We start from the raw sequence: 21,086 nt of genomic DNA, 5'->3' as shown, positions 1-21,086 counted from the left end.
CAGCTCCTGATTTAATCGCGCATCTTGATGGCACAAGGCACTCTCGCGGCTCATCTTGATTTTAATCGCAGTAATAGCCGTAGTAACGAGATAATTGAAACAACCCAAGCCGAAGAAAGTACGAGTATACAGAGAGAGGCTGCTGATGGGGAGATTTCGAGGAAAAGCCGAGTCGAGAGGTTTTTTGGCTGTGTCTCGGCGTTGAATTTCAGAAATTAAGAAGGCAAAAATTGCGCCTGATTGGCCGCGTGAGCGCGCCCAAAAAGGTCCCCCGCGCACCGCGCGCTCGACAATAACAATAAGTACCGCGCGCCGCGCATACGCCGGCATTTCCGATGTCTGTCGTAGATAAAGTCGCGGCGGCAATCAGCTGAAATTCCTCCTCGGGGGCGCTCGCATAGGATGACGTGAGTTCGGCATTAGTCGCGCGCTAAGCAGAAGGGCTCGCTGATCTGTCGTCTCGCGCGCGCCGACGGAAAAAATGAAAAATCGGGCCGACCGCTCTCGTCGGCTCTCGTAAGTAAGTCCATCATCAAGCTCGCCGATCGCGCGTATCTTGCCAATTTCGCGGCGCGTTGCAGCACGAGTCTCGCCGACAAACGGAAAGAGAAGGAGGCCGACGAAGACGCGGCGGAGGACAGTTTCGCAATTCGCTTCGCCCTCGCAGGTTTCATTCGTCGCGCTCGCGGTATATATCATCGACAAGTCGCAATGCCGATTTAATTTCCATCGTGAGCAAGGCCGCCAGCTGCGCGTCTAGCGAGCCCTCGTCGTGCAACTTCATTAATCTAATAACCGCGCCGTTAACGAGCGCTAACAGAACAGGCGCGAGCGCAGCGCACGTTCGACTGTGCGAATAATTCAGCCGCGCCGGTTCTCGTAAAATAAATTATGCAGAATGTTTATCGCCGAGGTGTAATTTTAATAAGGGAAGCGCGCGAGATCGGTAGCGCGCGATGATGTCACTACGCTCGGTGCGGAGCGCAGTAGCGCGTGTAAGCTTCTGATTGGAGCGTCAGGTAGTTTTTTACGAGCGAAAAAAGTTAAGTAGTCTTTGTTCGCGGACGTTTTATCAGCGAAGCTTAACATCGTGAGAAGCTGCGAGCGACGTGATTTAATGCGCAGCTGTTGGCGGAGAGTTACGGCTGCAGGTAAATGGGGATGATCAAAAAACACTGCTGTTTTCTTACCTCACTTCGCCTTTAAGTTTAAATTGATCGTATAGGGCGCTGCATAGACTCGGCAGGAAATTCAAAATGGTGCACTGTCGTTACTCCAAACATGCGGCAGAGACTCGGTGTTCCTTTAACCCAAGCTCGAAATAGAACGCGTCAACAGAGCTAACTCTGTGTCAACACAACAGGGCATTTCAGACATTACAATTTTTATTTTTACACTTCGAGTCTCAGTAGTATTGCTCCGAAAACAAACCCATGGCGGTTGATTGCTCGAAATTAAGGTTTACATAACTGATCGAATTGAGCGTAGAAGTTAAGATAAGACCTAGTTTAGGAAAATATGGGTTAGACTCTAATTATTGAGCCCGTACGCGCGCATTAATTTCATTGTAATTCAGTCAATTAGTTGGGCAACCCGGCGGCTGCGGAGATATTCTATAAATAAGTGGAGCAATTGAATGTATCGGAGTCGCGAGAAGTCGCAATCAATTTTAAACGAGTTCGCGCGCGCGTGCAATACAAAAGGTTCGTATTGGCGGCTCTGTGAGAATGAGGCATTTGTGATTTGACGTAAAAGCGTAAACGCGCGAGTCCCCTGCACGTCTCGGCGGCTCGGCTGGCAGGCATAATATACACTCGCGTGCGCGTGTGCGCGTATAATGCGGGTTCGGAGGCGCGAACGCAGCTTTCAAGCCGCAGGGGTGGGGCTAAACTGGTTAAAGCCCCGTTTCTCAAATTTATCGCGCGCGCGCTGCTTCACTGACGAGTGCCAGTCAGACTTCCAGAAGCGAACTGTGAGGCATTCTCGTACCGCCGCTCGGGCAACGCGCCCCGTGGAATAAGAGACGATTGTGACAACGAGCGAGCAGCCACGCGTTGTCGAGGAAAGCGAACGCCGAAGAAGCGGAGATAGAGAGAGAGAGAGAGAAAGAGAGAGAGAGAGAGAGAGAGAGAGAGAGAGAGAGAGAGAGAGCGAGAGAGAGAGAGAGAGAGAGAGAGACAGACAGAGACAGAGTGAGTCGTCTTGAAGAGACTCACGAGGAAGGCGGATCGGCAGTCGCGCTTACGCAGTCCAGCAGGATGGCACGTGGCGTGCCAATTCGAGCGAGTTTCGGGGCCCTCGGGGCCCTCCTCGTCCTGGTCCTCGCGACGATCCAGGCGGACGCTCTCAGCAGGAACGAGCTCTACCCCTACACCACACCGGGGGCAGCGAGCCTCCAATCCCAGCCCGATGGCATGGTGCGAACGGCCGAATTGATGCTGCAGACGCCGATCAAGCTCTACGACAAGGAGTACAAGTCGATCTTTGTGAGTTCTCATTCATTGCCCGATTCAAAAGCGTATCTCAATCTGCCGATAAACTACGCGCCTTATCGCGACTGACGCGACCGAAGCCATCTAACGTTCTGCGATTGCCGCAGCTTTTTCAGAACTTGCGCGTGCTATCGTCGCGGGAAATAAATAGAAAACAGCCAAGCCGAGCTTCAAGCGATCGGGCGCTCTGCAGTTCTCTACCGTAATTCCAATGTGATCGAATTATTCTCAATATTTCTGAAACGTTGCCGGATACCGGCTCGCTCTTTTTACACTCTTTGATATACTCGTCTATCGTAGGGGGGCAATTAATCAGCGTGTCGGTGAACTGAGAAATCGAGATAAAATCGCTGAATGAAAGACCATCGCCGGCACCTCCCAACTTGCGAGAATTCGTGTAACCGGTGATGCTGCGGCGTCATTACGTAACTTAATTGTAGTAATTGAAAAAGGTTCGCTGAATTTTTTCAATTCATTCAAACGGAAGTACGAAGAGAGATTTTCTCGGAAATTGGCGTCGATTCACATCGGCGCGTAGTCACGATTTCGACAAGTTCAGCGGAAATTTTCCAGTTAAGCCATGAATCAGATAGCATCAGAGTTGAGCATAATTTAGTTCATTTACGTATTCTTGAAAAAGTGGTAAAAGTTTGAAATTACTTTCCCCGCGGCTGATGAAACGTTTATCGCAAAGAGTCCACAAGTTCCATGATTCTTGCGCGTAAAGTTCTAATTCTCTCATATAACTGCTCAAATTCGTCCCAGTCTGCCGGCGAGATTATGAAAAGATGTGGACATTCGGTCATCCGCTTAATTCGGCGTTATACTCTTTCTATCTGTCGTCATCCTCCACTGCATCAAGCGTGACACGAATTTATCGTGCGAATGATAATGAAGCGAAGCGCGTTTAACGCGTTTCTTTTTATTTCATCGCCCTAATTCGAGCGATCACTTACGAAATAATATTTCCGAACTGTTTATGTATAAATACATCAATGTACCACTGAGACAAGCATCGCTTGTTTACTCAACCATTTTAGCTGTGGATTTGTACATTTCTGAGCCGATCGCACGCTTAAATTTTATTTCTTGTCCTACTTTACCAGTACACGTATACTCATTGATGTAATGAAAATAATAGTAGTTTTGGTGTGAATTGCAAACAATTATTGACACCTGGCTAATTCAAATTAACAATGCAAAATCTGACATTAGTATCTCAAAGATTCCAGAAATATTCGTGACTCTGCATTGTTTTCTCATTCCTAAAGCGGAAACCCGTTAACAAATTTCAAGAGATTTGCAACTAATTTGCGAATGTTCTCATGATTTCACTATTCGTTGAATGCAGAAAATAAGCATCAATACTCGATCGGAGGTGTTTACGGAACCAAATGAGCTTCGAGACAAACTACCTCATGCTGTGAATGAGACACGCTGGCGCAATGAGCTGATTCAATTATCTCGTTGTATCTGTACTTTTCTACGTGTCAAATTTATAGTGGTTTTTACTAAAATTTCGAAAAGATTGTGTCGCATGAATAACGATTTCTTTTAAACTTGGTTAGTGTTGATCGATTGCTTAAAAACACTTTCTGGCCGTGGGTATATAAATATAAGCTTATTGTTGAATAGCTATTTGATCACACATATTTCTATAGAACAATACATTGATTCAGCTAATATTATCCTATTTGCCACGCTCAATATATGATTCAATGATCAATGAACTAGTAGCTTCAGCATTGGTGTGACGAATTCGCACCTAAGCGAAGACTTAGGCATAATAATGTAGCATAACAAATCAATTTTTTCGTGAATTCTTTATGAATTTTATTTATTTATTTTTTTAATTTTTAAATACACCAAACATACTATATGTAATATTATGTGGGTACAGTCAGTAATGATTACTATATTTTGAAGATTAAAGTTCTGAGTTATAAAAATATTATGCTGAGTTATACTCAGACAAATTAAAGCACTGTTTGATTGCATACTACATAGTAGTTTTAAATATATAATTACGGATCATCAATTTTAAACAATACGACAAAAGTTGATTTGTTAGTAGCTCAATGACTGAAACAGCAAAAGCGTATCCCTTAATCAGCCTTAATACTTTCTCACGTTAATTATATAAGCCATATGCTGTGTGCACTAATTTCTATCTTTGTTTGAGACTCTGCTGGTATTCATTTGATACTATCTAGTTACGAAATTCGGCTTAATATCTTTATTTCCTCGACTGCTTTCCATACGTTTTAACTGATTAAATTGTTTTGCGCGCAACAATGTGTACGGTTTTCGTATTCGCGGTTTCCTCGAGTCTTTGCATTCATTTGAATTAATTTTGACTAATAGAATTTACTAGATTGATCAATATAATTATTTGAGCGGAAAAAACATTTTGACATTGTAAAATTATTAATCAGAGTCTCGCATTAAAACTTTGCGAGAATTAACCCAGTGACTCCGTTAGGCTTTTCTTAAAAGTAAGTCAAGTGCTCGGAGACGTTGAAAAGGAACTTTGTAATATAAGCAATGAGTGCAGCGTATAAGTAGGCATAAAGCATTGGCAATGACAGAAAGCTCTGCCCTATGAAACCATGCATTAGCATCAGTGCAGCAGCAATAAGTAGGTTTTACATTCAGGGTTATGATCGCGATGTCGGGCACGAGACAATGGGCATGTAAAGCTCCACGAGATGGCGAATAAATTGATTGACATGGATATCGCACGATGCAGGTTGAACCCTGGTGTTATATCCCCCCTCCTCCCCCCTCCTCACTCTCTCTCTCTCTCTCTCTCTCTCTCTCTGTCTCTCTCTCCTCTCTAAGGCTATCTCTCAATCCCTGTACACTGGAGGATGGAGACCTGCCTACACGACAATCATCTCCATTCCCTGTTATCGCCGACTATTCTCCTCATCAAAATGATTGCGACCGATTACACGATTGCGTTAGACCGTGCATTCTCCATCATTAGCAGAAATTCGTCATCGACCTATGACCAGGTTTCGCTTCCGTTTCTTTGCTTGCAAGCATCTCAGTTTCGCTTCTTAGACATTCTTCAACGCTCTCGTAGGATTTATCTTTTTTTTTAATAGTTAAATTTTTGTTTTTGACATGTTCAATATTTTTCAATTAAATTTTAGAATTACGTGTCATTGGAGCTCTTTACAGCCAATTTAATTTTTATGAATAATCTTTAAATAAATTAGTAAAAAATGAATAATTCAACTTGATGGATACATCTGATTAACTTCATAGAATAACGATCAAATATAAATTTTTCTACAGATGTTGAAGTCTTATTTGTGCCTTATTATGTCTACGTTCTTATATATTATAAAACTTTAAAGCGAAGTCTCATACAGACTGATGAATTCATAGCAAAATTTATTTATTTTTTTTTAACCAATCTAAAGTTTGTATAATCAATGACAAATATTCTAAAATCATCGTTTTTTCAATATTCGAGAAATGCTGTTTTTAACGGAACTATTTAAATAGCTGATTTGTAAAAATGAAGAAAATATTACATCCACTTGATCAAAAAACATACAAAAGTAGCTGCATGGGTATTGAAAGAACCTATATTCATGAACGGTAAAAATAAACTAAGAATATCGAATTGAACTGCAAAATAAAAGTAAGAAGACTATTTTTATCTGAGAGGTTTTATGCATACTGTACGAGAGTTTTAATGAAAATTCATTCACGTATCGCAATCGATTGTGAGTGAGTTAATTTTCCAAATGATAAAAATAGTAATATATTTTCGTGCCACACCGTCATCGATATGCTGCACTTAAATAGCAAATTAAATCTTTTGGCGATTAATGTTTCTAGACAACGAAAAGACTAAATGGTCTGTTGGCTCGTGATACTAATTTCGTTTTACGGCTATAATTTAATTCAATTTAAATCGCGTGATCATCGCAACATGTATTACTTAACATGTATATCCATTCAATTTTGAAAGAGCTGTGGTATTGCTAGATTGTTAGTTAGTGGTAGTGCGTATGGTAGGTAGTAGCCGAATTTTTTGGGATACCGATTGCAATGTCATAGTATTAACCTCTGTTCAGTATGAATACAATGCAGGTCAACATTCGGAATCAATTAGTGGTTTAGACGTATAGTTTATTTTCTCTGTACCGAAAATAACAACTCCAAAACATTGCGACAGTTCTAGAATGCGCCAATTTAGACAACATAGCAATAATGCCGTTTGAATGTACATCTGTTCAAGTGAGTGAAACTTTTCGGGCAAACAGAAAATGGTCGGCTAATAAGAGCTCAATCAGCGCGCCTAAGCCAACAGATGTTCGAAGTCTAAAGCGGAATCGGACGTAAAAGCCAGACACACAGAAGTCGCGCGATCATGAAAAGACAGCGTATATAGGTATAACATAGAACGCATTGCAGGGCGCAGATCAATCCAGCAACTCTCGATTCGTGATGTCTCTTCCGCACTTTAATACGCTCGGCAGCAGCGAGGCAGCGGCGGCGCGTGGGGAGCAGCTGTTGTTAAGTTATAATGCGCGTGTCGAATGTGGAGCGGTGTGCGCAGCGAACTGGTGTGCATTTTATCTTGACCAATTGATGACGGAATTAGGTGCAGCGTGTGTCTCCCCCCGGCTCGCGCGAGTCCGAGTCGTTCGTGGTTCAGCCGCGCATTCGGGCCATGCCTGCAGCATCCGTCTCTGTTTACGAATGTGCCTGCGAATGTTCACGCCGAAACTTTTTCAGTATGGCCGGTGCACAGGCGGCGGTTCTGTCTCATACACAGAATTGAGTTAGGTGAATGACTTCCCGGCTACCGCGCTCGTTTACGCGGCCGCGTATACTCGTAAAGGCATAATTGACACGTTTGTTGTTGCGTCATCCCTGCAGGACAGCTGCACGTGTCGCGAGCTTTCGCCTTACAAGCGCGCGTAAAACTTTTATGTCCGCCGGAAGAGCAATTGTTCCGCGGCCTTTATTGCCCCGAGGCAATGCCCGGGTGAGCGAATTCGGTTTTTTTTTTCATTCGGTCCTTCCTGATTTCTTGCAGGTCAACGGAAATGGAGTGCTGTCCTTCATCAGACCGATGAACAGGTTTTTCAACATACCGTTTCCCCTCGACGATCCTGTCGTAGCTCCCCTGTACACGCACGTAGACATCCGAAGTTCGGGCACGATATTTCTCGCGGAAACCAACTCGTCCGACGTACTCGCCCGAGCCGGTGGCCTCGTGCGAAGCAGCTTCAAAAACGCCGTTAACTTCGTGCCGACCCACGTTTACTTGGCAACCTGGCTCGACGTCGGATACTTCAACGAGAAGAAGGACAAGGTGAAATTAATCGTTCTAATCATCTCGCCCACAGCTTTTGTCGGTGATTTTACATTTCTGATTTTATGCCGTAGGTAAACACTTACCAAGTCGCGATCTCGTCGAATGAGACGCACTCCTACGTTGAGCTGCTATACCCGGAGGGCGGAATTCAGTGGATTCAGGGCGAGTCTCATCCCAACGGACTGCCCGACGCCAAGGCACAAGTCGGCATCATGGGCGAGGACAAGATGTACGTGCTGCCCGGCTCCGGAACCGACCAGATTCAAAATATCGACAAGTACGTGCGCGCGACTTCGATCACACGCATGGTCTATACAGAGTGACGCTTCCAATTTTACGAAAATAACGAAAAATAATGAAAATGTGCAGATGGTCCAACGTCCACCGTCCCGGTCAGTGGGTCTTCCAAATCGGGCCCGTCGCCGAGGGCCAGGACATCGGGCACCCCGACAACGTAGACGGTAAACAGATCAGTCCCGGCAGTATAAGAGCACAATCAGAAGAATCGAATAACCCCCCCGGGTGCTCGGAGCACGTTTTCCTCTTTTTAAAAAGGAAACGAATAGCGCGCATTGATACCCCGCAGCAGCAGCAGCTGGAATTGCTTTTCTCTGTATTATGCCCGGCTCGTTTCGTTCACGCAGCCGCGCCGCATAATACACAGTCAATCTGCTAATGCAATCAAGCGTAACCGATTAGTCGCGGCTTCGTGCTCGGAATATAATTATCGGGGCGTATGATTTTCAGATAAGCGGGGAAAGGATCAGGTGCAAAGTTGCAGGAGCGGCGGCGCCACCCATTGTCACAGCAAGGCGACGTGTATCGATTACGAAATGGGCTTCTGCTGCGCATGCAAGCAGGGCTACTTCGGAAATGGAAAATCCTGTCAACCAAACGGTAAACATTTGTCGTGGATGGACAACTTTTTACTCCTTCTACTTTCTAGCACCCTGCACTCGGCCGCCCCCTCTTCCTCGAGCAATTTCCAAAGGTCACGTACCTCATTATGCGCGAGACGGGCTATTCAGATGATTCTTCGTCTTCTGATATTGGACATCATTCAAATAGTGTGCACGAATAAACCCGGTATTATTCTCGTTTGATTGATAGCGCGATGTAGGGAAAAACTTATCTTTCGTTTTTTGCGCGACTTCGAATAATTCCCGCTAAAAATACGCAGAATAATGGATAAGCTTTTCGAGATTGCAGTTCTGCGTATCCCCGTGCTGATTGTATATTGCTATTTTTATTTTTATGAAATTCAAACAATACACGTCGTCTAGTGCTTCGAGCTTTTGGAAACAATGGCTTTGAGCTGTTTCGGAAGGGGGAATTACTCTGTGCTGCTATATGTGTACACGAATTTGCAGATGTACCGCTGCGCGTCATCGGCAAAGTGTCCGGCAAGATAAACGATCACGAGTTCACGGACAGGGATTTGCAGTGCTACGTGCAAACGAAGGACGGCAGGACGTACACGGCGCTGGCGCGCATACCAGTAAACATCGGGGACCGCTTCCAGCTGCTAAATCCCATGAGCGGTGTCATTGGCTGGCTCTTCGCTAAGACCAGCGGGGAGACGAAGAACGGATATCAACTGACTGGTAATTTTTTCGCCTTACCTATGACTGTTTGTTGTGCGCTCGATACTTTGAAGGGTGTACGAACCGCGATGCGCGTGTGCTGTCGACAGGGGGAGTATTCAATCACACGATCGAGCTGATCTTCAAGTCGACGGGAGATAAGGTGACGATACGAAACAGCTACCTGGGCCTCGACGTGTTCGGTCAGCTAAAGATGGAATCGGAGATCAAAGGCAACCTCCCGCCCGTGGAGGAGGGGGCGCGCATCGACTTCGGCGACCACGAGGTGCTCTTGACGCGCGTACAGCCCGGCACGATCCGCTCGAACACCGAGCGAAAATACAAGCTCGCCGCCAATCCCTCGAACGAGTACCTCTTCAGCGAGGATCAAGTAATCTATTACAACGAATGCAGCTACGCGCCGCCGAGTGACGCCGGCGACGACACCAGCCGACTCAAGTTCTCCAGGGGCATCACGACTTACGAGAGTCGCGAGGGCATCGTGCGCTTCGCCATGAATTCCAAAATCGTGCCCCTCGAGGAGGAGGACCCCTGCATACAGGGCCGAGCCACGTGCGGCTATCACAGCTCCTGTGTAGCCGACGCCGACAGCTTCAGATGTGTTTGCGATCCTGGGTGAGATATTTTACGTTTGATATGTTATTGAGCTTTTGCCTGCATTTCTCGCGCAATTCTTACGCGCGGTTGCATTAAAATCACAAAGTAGAATATCCCATGCGTCATAATCTCAATATCTCACACGATTAACAGATATCAACAGCTCTACAAGGAAGACGGCTCTTCGAGCTGCGTGGACATTAACGAGTGCAACATGGGCAATCACGTTTGCTCACCCGACGCCTACTGTGTTAATACAGAGGGTAGTCATACGTGCCATTGCAGGCCAGGCTTCTCCGGCGACGGACGTACTTGTGAAAGTAAGTCAATATTATACGATATTATGGTTTTTCTATAAATTTTGTTCTGTACGTATTTTAATCGTTATGTACTGTGCAGGAATAATTGAATCGAATAATTTCAAATAATTACTGTTTTTACAGAGTTGGCGTCTTGCGATGATACTAGGTGCGGAGATTACGAGCAATGCATTATGACAAGTGGAACACCCGTTTGCACTTGCATTCCAGGCTTTGAAAATACACCAAATGGGTGTTATCCTATCACACGAAGTAAACAATATTGATATTTACAGCTTTAATATATTTCAACGTGATTATTTCGATATTGAACGTAATAATTTTAGCTCCATGCGATCAAGCCCACGACTGTTCGCCTTTGGCAACTTGCGATTATAGCGAGGATCGTCAGGCTCATGTTTGTACTTGCGCAGCGGGATACCTAGGTAAGAACTGACTGTGATATGTATGTCATGCATTAGTATAGAATCTTATGAATTAACATCAAACGGACAAAAACTTAATCGTGTTTCCGTGTAAGCTAAAAAAATTAGCCTTTTCAATAATGGTAAAATAAATCAAAATGATGGGGTAGTAGTTTATATACAAGATGGTATATCAGAAACAACAGAAGTGATAGAAATAGGTAAACTCAAAATATTAAACACACGAATAACGTTAAGTAACAATAGCAATGTTCAATTATCATCTTTATACAGATGCCATGATCTCTCTTCTCTAGAATTCATAGCGAACTTAAAAACATACGTCAATATAAAAAAAAAAAAATCTTAAAAATCACTTAATTATTGGTGACTTTAACATAGATATTATGAAAGAAGATAATTATAGCCAAGAACTATTAACTAACATGTTAGAAAAGGGGTTTGCCCCAGGATTTAGACACACGACAAGACCTAAGAACGGTAGTGGAAACGGAACATGCATTGACAATATCTATATAAAAACTAAATCTATTGACACTAAATCATTCAAACTTATGATCCCATTTACCGACCATTACCCAATCTTCTTAAAGCTGAATAAACCACCTAAACCAAAAAAAGAGATTGTTCGCCATTATTATAATTACACTAAACTACAGAGAATAGCTAGCAGTAAAAATTGGCATATCATAGAAACAATGCATGATCCCAACTCCGCTACAGCCTACTTAATAAACGAGAGACAGGATTGCTTAGAAAAATCTAAAAGTCTGATTAATATGAAAATAAGTACAAAAACTCCAAGAAAGGAGTGGATCACTAAAGCTATCATGGTCTCGTGCAAGAAAAAAGAACAATTATACAAAAAAATGCGCAAAGAACCAAATAATAATAATATTAAAGTAGAGTATAAGAACTATACCAAGAGGCTAGATAAGCTGATTTATGAAGCAAAGTTTAGGCATGATAGAAATGTCTTTACAAATAACAGTAACAATACTAAACAACTTTGGAAACGCATTAAGAATAAGCTAGGAACAAACTCGCAAAAGGATACAACAATTAATAAAATAGCGATAGATAAAAACTGTATAATTGAAGAACCGATAAAAATTGCCGACTACATGAATTCCTTTTTTTGTAAAATAGGAAAAGACTTAAGCGACAAAATTATTAACCCACAGGGTAAAAAATTAGAATTACCTCCTAAAACAATAATACAATCTTTATCAAACCAACTAATAACTCAGAAATACTGCAAATTATTCAGAATATAAAAATGAAAAATGGTGGAATTGATAATATTCCCTCCAAAGCTCTGAAAGTACTATCACCTTTAATTGTTAATGCATTAACACACATATTTAATCTTTGTATAGATAAATCAATATGGCCGGATGCCTTGAAATCAGCGGAGGTAGTTCCCATTTTCAAATCTGGTAGCAAAATGGAGATAACTAACTATAGACCAATATCGTTAATATCTAATTTAGCAAAAATATTAGAAAAAATAATATATAACAGATTCCAATCCTTCTTTGACAAATTTAATCTACTTGCCAAAAATCAATATGGTTTTAGAAAAAATATAGGGAGCAAAGATGCTCTAAGTTATATCACGAACATAATTTACAGTAAACTAGACAAAAGCAAACAAATGGCAATTACCTTTCTAGATCTGGCTAAAGCTTTTGATACGGTCAATCATGCTATTTTACTAGAAAAATTGTATAACTACGGTATAAGGGATAAAGCGCATAAAATAATAATTAGTTACTTATGTAATAGAAAACAAAAAGTTAAAATAGGAACAGCGGATAGCCCTTATGAGACAGTAATTACGGGAGTGCCACAAGGGACAATTCTTGGTCCACTTTTATTTATAATATATGTCAATGACCTGCTTGTTGATAGGACTGAAAGTACAATCTCATATGCTGATGATACAGCTATTTATACAACTGATACTATGATACTTGGGCCAAAGTCGAAAATAAAATGAATATGTACCTAGAGGATATATCTACTTGGTTGTTGCTTAATAAATTATCTCTTAATATAAGTAAAACTGTATATATATATATATATATATATATATATATATATATATATATATATATATATGACATTCGGTAATTACTATCTGGGTATTAATTTTGATTTCAATTTAAAATGGGATAAGCATATTGAATATATAATAAAGAAAACTAAATATTTAATATATATATATTATATAAATTGTCAAAGTGCATGCAAACCGATATTCTTAAAATTATATACTATGCATTTTTCCACAGCATAATAACCTATGGAAACATTGCATGGGGTGGTGCATACAAAAACAACCTAGAATTACTACAAAGATCTCAGAATAGAATATTAAAAATTATTAACAAAAATAAATTTGATCAAAATAATCCATTAAACCTTAAACAAATTTTCGCTTATGAATGTGTTATCTATCACTATAATGAACTTAAGAATCAGCATATGACATCAAATAGTATAACTAGAAACAAACTTATTAAATCGCCAAAATGCTCTAAAGCTGTTAGTGATAAGAATAATCACATTAGAGCGATACAAGTATTTAATTGTCTACCTAAATCTAATCCAAATCTAAAACATCTAAATATCTCGAAAAATTATAATAAGAAAAAGATAAAGAAATGGCTCAGTACTCATATATTGTAAACTAACAAAAAGAAAGAGTGCAATCTTAGTAAGAGTTTCATTTTGTTAGTTTTTTAGTTTGTAAGTTAGTTTTGTTAAGTATATACCAGACCTATGTACAGGTAGCTGTGTCTACCTCTATAGGATGTCAGTTAACCCAGATATACCAAGTATATCTTGGAGCTAACTATAACATGTATTTATTACTCTGGATGAATAAATAAATAAATAAATAGCGCCATCCAAAAAGCGCTTATTTTAAAAATTCAAAATACTGAGTATTTCCCAGATTAATTAACATATGCTGGACATTCTCTTGGTATGAAACAAAAATGTTTTTGTAGTAACATTTAATCATGTTTGCGCAGGAAATGGATATGAATGCTACCCGGATACCGATGCAGGAATCGTAGAGGAAGAAACTCCTATTCCAAAATGCCATGTCGAAATGTGCTGGTGCCCAGTTGGATGGGAATTCCAAAATAGCATGTGTATAAGAGACGATGAGGGATTACCGGATCATGGCTCTGGCGAAATCATGCACGAACGTAAGCAAAAAATTACAATTCGATTTTCATAATGCATCTATACAGTTGGTCATCCGCACATGGGACTTTTAGGTGGAAGCTAGATTGTAGAAGTAGTATAAAGGTATTTCAATTTTGTTGCATGCTATATGTTTCATTTAATGAAACAATATCTAATATTTTTGTTCGTACAATTTGTTGCTATAACAAGTAGAATTGAATAGCATGAACGCATGAAATCAAGTATGCACTTATTGATGCATCACCCATCGTCTTCACGTTAATCCTAATACGTTTTTAATTAAAAATGGCAAATAAACACAGCTTCCAGAGAAAATTCATTAATGTACTGTTCGTAGACTTATAATATGATGCTTTAATTTTATTTAGCGAATACAGAGTATTTTTAGTGGAATATTTTCGAATTTTTTCGTAAACTGAAAATATGATGCAGCATTTGTAAATGCTTAATGAAAGAAATCGTCATTGCAGATATTTACCTAATTACTGAACTGAAATTTAAATCTTAAATAAATCCAAAAATATTAAATTTGGATGCTACGTCGTGGATTTTAGTAATGGCACGACCACTACCAGAATGTTTGGATGACCGCTGCATTTGCCCTTGGGGATACGATTATGATCAACTGGAAAATCTTTGTGTACCACGCCCAAGACTAATCCACGAGACGATGGGTCCTTCTGGATCCAATAGTACGAGCTACTGAGTTCCTGCTTGGCTTATAAGTTGCTTCTTGCTTACATTGTTTTGCGCCACCATGCAGACTCGTATGCGTTCCTCGTTTCACATCATTTTCATAATAATCATCATTTTGCTTTATTTTAAATAGTAAAGATTTGTTATCGCACAATCATTTGAAAAATGAATTTGATGACAAAATTTTTGCTATTACATCAAAAGGTAACATTATTACTCTTGGATTTTTTTTTTATATTATATTTGATTTTTTTTATGGTAAAAAATTTCAGTAAACTAAACTCAGCTTCATTTGTAAAATTAGTGCAGAGCTATGTATTGTTTTATCAAAATAAACATTATGCATTCATTCATTTCACTTTAAATGGTCGATCAAACATAAGGATCATCATCATAAATATTGATTTTATCTAGCATTTGAAATGTATTTTTGAAGTATTATATTATATGACAATCTTTTAAATTTTTAAATTTTAAACTTTTAAATTTTGAGTTTAAAAACTGAAAATTTTGTCAAATGTCGAAAAAGAGTTAAAATGCATTTTATTTGCTAGTTTCGTTGTACAATATAAACATGAATTAGCCTAATGAGTTACATGAACGGTTACAAAAAATTACAAGTAACTTAATTTGATCAACCTGAAAAAGAATGTTGAATACATTATTATTATCATATATGAATGACATTTTATTGTGAACCATACATTTTTCCATCATGTCACGAATTTCTATGAAAACTACGATTCATACTTATTTACATCAACAAGAAATAATTCTAAATTACTAAACTGCATTTATTGAAGACTTGATATAAATCTGAGCTTCTAACAGGAATGATAATTTTACTCGCTTCTGTCTAGCGCCATGTAACGTGCTAAACAGATGTCACCCTTACGCGCAATGCGTTCACGATCAAAACAGCGAGCAGTACATGTGCCAGTGCAATCCGGGCTACGAAGGTGACGGTATGGAATGCTCGAAATCCGGTAGGTACATGCTATGGAATGTTTTTAAAGCTCCAAGTTTTGGAAGCTAACTTCCTTTCAACAATATTACGTGAGTAGTGTCATGAGCTATTTTTTATTTTTATCACACCTTACCATTAAACAGAAATCTCCTGCTTGGACGTCGATATTTGTGACCCCAATGCATCGTGTCGTCAGGATGATCCGATCGCCAAATGTGTCTGCAACACGGGCTACAAAGGAGACGGAACGACCTGCTCACCCTACGGTGCTTCGTTTGTTTGAATATTATACAGTTGACTTGTATTTATATTTCGTAGACGTAGATCAGTAGCGCGTTGACGTATAGAGTATCCTAGTATTTCTGCGGTTTGTGTAGCTATTAGTTTGGTGGATATCGTAATGTAACTTTTCCTGGACTTAGTGGGAGTTAGTCGTGCGACTAAACGTTATTACCTTGCTAATTAGTTTAGAAAGAGCCGGCGTCGGGGCGCAGAGTTGTAAATGATGATTTGATTGCAGACGAGTGCCGGGAGCACAAGGAGTGCAGCGAGAACGAGTGGTGCTCGTACGTGCCGGCCCACTCGCGCTTCGAGTGCACCTGCCAGCCGGGCTACAGCATGGTCGACGGCCAGTGCGTGCTCGCGGACTGCTCGACGAACCCGCAGCAGTGCCACGTTAACGCCCAGTGCGTCTCCTCGAGCGACGGCCTCGGCGGCTACCACTGCGCCTGCATCGCCGGCTACCACGGCGATGGCCTGCGCCAGTGCGTCGAGGAGCACGTCAGCTGCTCCGAAGTCAACAACTGCGGCAGAAACGCTGTTTGCGGATACAACCAGACCTCCGCTAATTACGCCTGCGTTTGCCTACCTGTGAGTATACACCGGCACGACGGCCAGTCTTTCTCTTCCTCCTCTCTTGCGGTCATCTACAACCTCCGACGCGCGTGACAAGTGACGTGTTGCAATTCGTCACATTTATAAACAGCCTTGTTTGATTTCTTTCAGGGCTTCTACGGCGACGGCTTCAACTGCGTGCAGCAGACCTCGTGCAGGCAGAATCCGAGCCTTTGCTCGCGAGATGCGTCCTGCCTTCCGCTGGGCGGCAACGAATTCACGTGCGTCTGCAACGAAGGCTTCATCGGGGATGGGGCCGATTGTCGACCACGACCGAAGCACGAAGCGAATTTCCTGCTAGTCAATCAGGGCATGGCCACGCATAGAATACCATTCTTCCCCACGCCAGAAAGCCCGGGCAATCCAATTTACGTCGCCTACCACCAAATGGCCATTGCTCTGGACATAGATTGTCCCCAAGGAAAAGCGTACGCTAGCGATATAACTGGTACGCATTGATCGTTCGCGTGATCGGACTATCTTTTACTTGATCTTTCAATGGTAAATAAAAATCAACCATCCCTTTTAAAGGCAATAAAATCATGAGGATGACGTACAACGGATCCAAGTCGGAATCTTTCATTGGACAAGTATCGAGTACCGAGGGCATAGCCATTGATTGGGTGTCGCGAGCAGTTTTTTGGACCGATTCAGGAAACGAGACCATCGAAGTGGCACATTTGGACACGAAAAAGAGGAAAATCCTATTCTCCGAAGGCCTCATCAATCCCAGAGGCATTGCGGTGCATCCGTACAGAGGGTAACGATACGCGACTAAATAAACGATAACGACACATTATATGCGTGTAAATTAAAATTGCGAAACTTGCAATATTGCAGAAAAATCTTCTGGTCTGACTGGTACCGCCCAGCCCCGAAATTGGAATGTGCTAACGAAGATGGAACTGGAAGACAAATCTTTTTGACTGGAGAGCACGTGAAGCTACCCAACTCTTTAGCTATCGATTGGTATACCGACGAACTTTGCTGGGCTGATGCTGGAACGTTTACCATAAGTAAGGCTTTCGAAAATGGTGCCATTAAATTAACACAATTCTAACGACTAACAAACTTGATCGAATATTTTTTATAGATTGTGCGAACATTGATAACAAGTCAGTCCGCGTAATTGCCAAAAATTTATCTTATCCATTTGGTTTGGCCATTTCTCAAAATCATTACTATTGGACTGACTGGAAAACGTAAGTGAAAAATGTTCAATTTTTATTTTAAAACATTGATTGTACCAAAAACCAAATATTCATGCAATCCCTTTGTAGTGGAAAGATCGAAGTCGCTGTCAAGAGCACGGGCGAAAGAGGGCCTTCAATATCGCTTCCAGCAGGTGGTAGCGGTAAGCCCTACGGGATTGTCATCGTTCCCGAAACGTGTCCACGAGGTAAAAATTTAACTCTATTTAACATTTTCAAATTTTCAATAAACAATTGTCCGTCATTTCTAATGCTATTTAAAATTTTCGTTAACGTTCTTAGCTTCAAATATTTGTCAATATGAGAATGGAAGGTGTACTGAAGAACAGCTATGTCTCCCGGATGGTCAAGGTGGCCGAACATGCTCCTGTGCGGATAATGCAGTAGGTCCGTGTACAGATTCGAGATATTCAAAATAGTTTACTAATATTTTTTTTTTACAAAATAAGAAACAACAATAACGATTATGGTATTTTCAAACCATAACAAAATAAATCTTCGTATTAATAAGAAAATCGGACAAATAATCATTCAGTACAATATAGAAAAATGGATATCGTTTAAGCATCATGTGAACATAGACATTTACGAGAGCTAACATCACTGTTATCGATAAAATTAAGTGTAACTTATAGTGAATCATAACAATGTAGAATAGTTTAATAATTAATGTAAAATTTATACTCGTCTATTTTCATAAATTTACGTAAATCGCCTACTGTAATATAATTTTTTTATTTTTTTGCTAACTGTGCCAACTGCATTTCGCAAGCGATATTTTTTTAACGAACTATTGTGCTAAATAAAACAAGATATTTAAGAAAAAATGCGAATTTTTTTAATTCTTCAATTTATTCGAACATATTTCTAGTATAAATACAACATCTACATCATCTGAGGTTATCCATGTTCCGCCGCAATAATATATCATCGACAATTTTAACAACCGCGAACTGTGAGATTAAACGCTACTTTTTATTTATAATACGTACAATGTACATGTCAACAATGAAAACTGCGAAAAATAAGTAACGCAATTAGGAAGTGATTAATCAATTGATGCCTGACTAGATAATCATTGAAAAATCTCTTCTCATGTTTTACAGAATATTTAATAAGGCAGCTAAAATCACAGCATGCGTATAAAGATTGCTATCAATTATAACATATTCTCCCTCTATAGCCGCCTCACATCCTACTTATAGATACATGGATAATTCTTTGTTTGATATCATAACGCTGTTATATTATCACACGGTAAGTTAAACTTAGCATTTAGCAATAATACAACTGCACTAGTCATGAATCATAACGTCGTCGCGTATAAAATTAAACGTTTGAATCCATTTTTACAATTAAAATAGTATACAAGTTTTTGATTAAATAACAATTCTTTTCGTTGATCCAGAACTGTGACCGCGATATAAACATTTACAAAGATACGAATGATACACTATGCTAGCGGACACTGTCTAAATAAATGACAATCGCTCTGACAGTTCCAACATAATTTAACTTTTCTGAATTTTGAGTTATAATACGGTTTGTTGCGATCATTTCTGTCGCGTGAAAACTGATTCATAATACCAGGGTACCGAGAATAGTAGCCATTAACGGGTGTATTATTATTACCGATATTAGACGAGTTAGAATAAGATCGAAGCGGCGTCGTTCGTTTATATGCTCCGTTCCTATAGGTCTTGCTTCTAATAGGACCCGCAGAGTCATGTGTTTGTTGAAAATCTTGTTGTACATACGATTCGGGAATTTCCAACTTAAAGTTATCTAATGCGCAATGTGGTGCATTTGAAGTATCTTTAACTACTGAAGGTCGGTAATTTTCCTTTGCACGGCCCTGAACAATACGACGCGCGTAAGGAGCATTTCGTTTCTTCATATTGTTTTTCTTCATTTGACGTTTAATAGGCCCAAGGAAGTCGGAACCGTCTGAATCATTCCTCGGCGAAGGCAAAGTTGTTGTACTAGTAGGCAACTGGTTTATACCACTGAAAACTTCATCTTCTGATAGTACATTTTCAACTTTACTTTTAACTGTCTGCACCATTGGCTGCACTTTCAATATCTCCACGGAAGCTTCTAACTCAGCCGGAATCAGGAAAATGATTTTTTTCGGAATATTTTTCGCACTTTTGTTTTCTAACTTCGCGCGCATGTCTTCTACATTTATAAATTTCGTTCCGATTGAGCCAAACATAGAATGCTGGTTTACCCTTACCATCTCTGAATTAGAGTTACTCATATTTTTAATATGAAATTCACTTTCAGCACCAGAATCGTTTCCGCGGTATTCCATCAAATTATAGAAAACGTGATCCGGTGAATCAATTGATCCGTAGGTGGAATCATTTTCTGATCTTTCACTCGTATTAGTGTTCGATGAATTTAATATTGGATTAGCACGGGAGTCGAAATGGCTCCGCTGACTAACGGTTTTTAGTTTTGGGTGCTGCCTCCTTCTTCTGTTTGTCGTTGTTATGTAATTTCTCGGAGTTCTTGGCAAATTTCTCAGTCTTAGCGTGCTTTCAAGCAATTCTTCTTGTTTGATCGACTTAATTAATGCATCATTCAAGTTATTAATTTCACTAAGCTTTGGCACGGCTTTCAAGTTTTGTGTTGCTTGTGTCGCCATTATAATGATTGATGATAATAAAATATTCGTCTGAAAAACATATATGTTACGTAAATGAAACGAACTTAATTATACACTGTGATTCGAGTAATGTCGCAAATTTCAAAAGATTTACATACATATAATATGTTCAAGTTGTAAACGCGAGCAGCCTCTGTATTGTGATCCGAAAGCAATTGACAAAAATAAACTTTTTGTGCAAACAAGCACCTGCGAAAATTATATTAATGAGAATAATTTAGTTAGTTGTTTTCTATTTCACAACAACATCGTCATAGATTATACTACATATTATGTACAGGTTTTCATAGATATAATTCGATTTTTGGAAAATAATATATATTGATCGTTTACATACCTGCAATGCAGAGTTATAAATTTTAGACGATCTTGATAATATAAAGCTCGATAAAAACTGATTGGTACTTATGTGATATAAATTAATCTGGCTCAAGAGAATCGCGCAGCGTACCTTTCCACCTCTATGTTTCAAACGTCTATGAGGGATTTCGATTTATACTTGATCAACGCGAACGTACAACAATAACACACACACACACACATATATATATATATATATATATATATATATATATATATTTATATTTCTGCAGAGTATAGCTCTGTAAGCTGATTGCCATCAGTTGATCGAATTTGTATCGGA

At 40.1% G+C, this 21,086-nt stretch overlaps 2 protein-coding genes across 5 annotated transcripts; one reads left to right on the top strand and one right to left on the bottom strand.

Moving 5' to 3' along the window:
- The first annotated feature begins 1,174 nt into the window (after positions 1-1,174).
- LOC100679958 (nidogen) lies at positions 1,175-19,118 on the top strand. Of its 3 annotated transcripts, XM_031925951.2 has the most exons (21): positions 1,175-2,486; positions 7,555-7,833; positions 7,908-8,113; positions 8,206-8,297; positions 8,584-8,733; positions 9,207-9,440; positions 9,530-10,055; positions 10,191-10,357; positions 10,481-10,609; positions 10,684-10,782; positions 13,824-14,003; positions 14,559-14,696; positions 15,561-15,686; positions 15,811-15,933; positions 16,188-16,537; positions 16,673-17,009; positions 17,093-17,321; positions 17,402-17,577; positions 17,655-17,763; positions 17,842-17,960; positions 18,055-19,118. In XM_031925951.2, the coding sequence occupies exons 1-21, from the start codon at positions 2,259-2,261 to the stop codon at positions 18,189-18,191; spliced, it is 4,134 nt and encodes a 1,377-aa protein (XP_031781811.1). In that variant the 5' UTR covers positions 1,175-2,258; the 3' UTR covers positions 18,192-19,118. The 3 variants fall into 3 exon arrangements, with proteins under 3 accessions (XP_031781811.1, XP_031781812.1, XP_031781813.1); XM_031925952.2 differs by lacking the exon at positions 14,559-14,696 and having other exon boundaries at positions 18,055-18,593; XM_031925953.2 differs by lacking the exons at positions 14,559-14,696; positions 15,561-15,686; positions 15,811-15,933 and having other exon boundaries at positions 18,055-18,593.
- LOC100679927 lies at positions 18,606-20,955 on the bottom strand. 2 transcript variants are annotated; one of them, XM_031925954.2, is made up of 3 exons: positions 20,781-20,954; positions 20,542-20,632; positions 18,606-20,452 (listed from the first exon to the last, which is right to left on the bottom strand). In XM_031925954.2, exon 3 carries the CDS (start codon positions 20,420-20,422, stop codon positions 19,226-19,228), a length of 1,197 nt encoding a protein of 398 aa, XP_031781814.1. In that variant the 5' UTR covers positions 20,423-20,452; positions 20,542-20,632; positions 20,781-20,954; the 3' UTR covers positions 18,606-19,225. The 2 variants fall into 2 exon arrangements, with proteins under 2 accessions (XP_031781814.1, XP_016842186.1); XM_016986697.3 differs by lacking the exon at positions 20,542-20,632 and having other exon boundaries at positions 20,781-20,955.
- Positions 20,956-21,086: the final 131 nt, after the last annotated feature.

The sequence above is a fragment of the Nasonia vitripennis genome, assembly GCF_009193385.2.
Source record: "Nasonia vitripennis strain AsymCx chromosome 3 unlocalized genomic scaffold, Nvit_psr_1.1 chr3_random0005, whole genome shotgun sequence".
NCBI classification, from domain to species: domain Eukaryota; kingdom Metazoa; phylum Arthropoda; class Insecta; order Hymenoptera; family Pteromalidae; genus Nasonia; species Nasonia vitripennis.
Note: the sequence above shows the minus strand (reverse complement) of the source record. Positions and strands in the feature narration are given on the sequence as shown.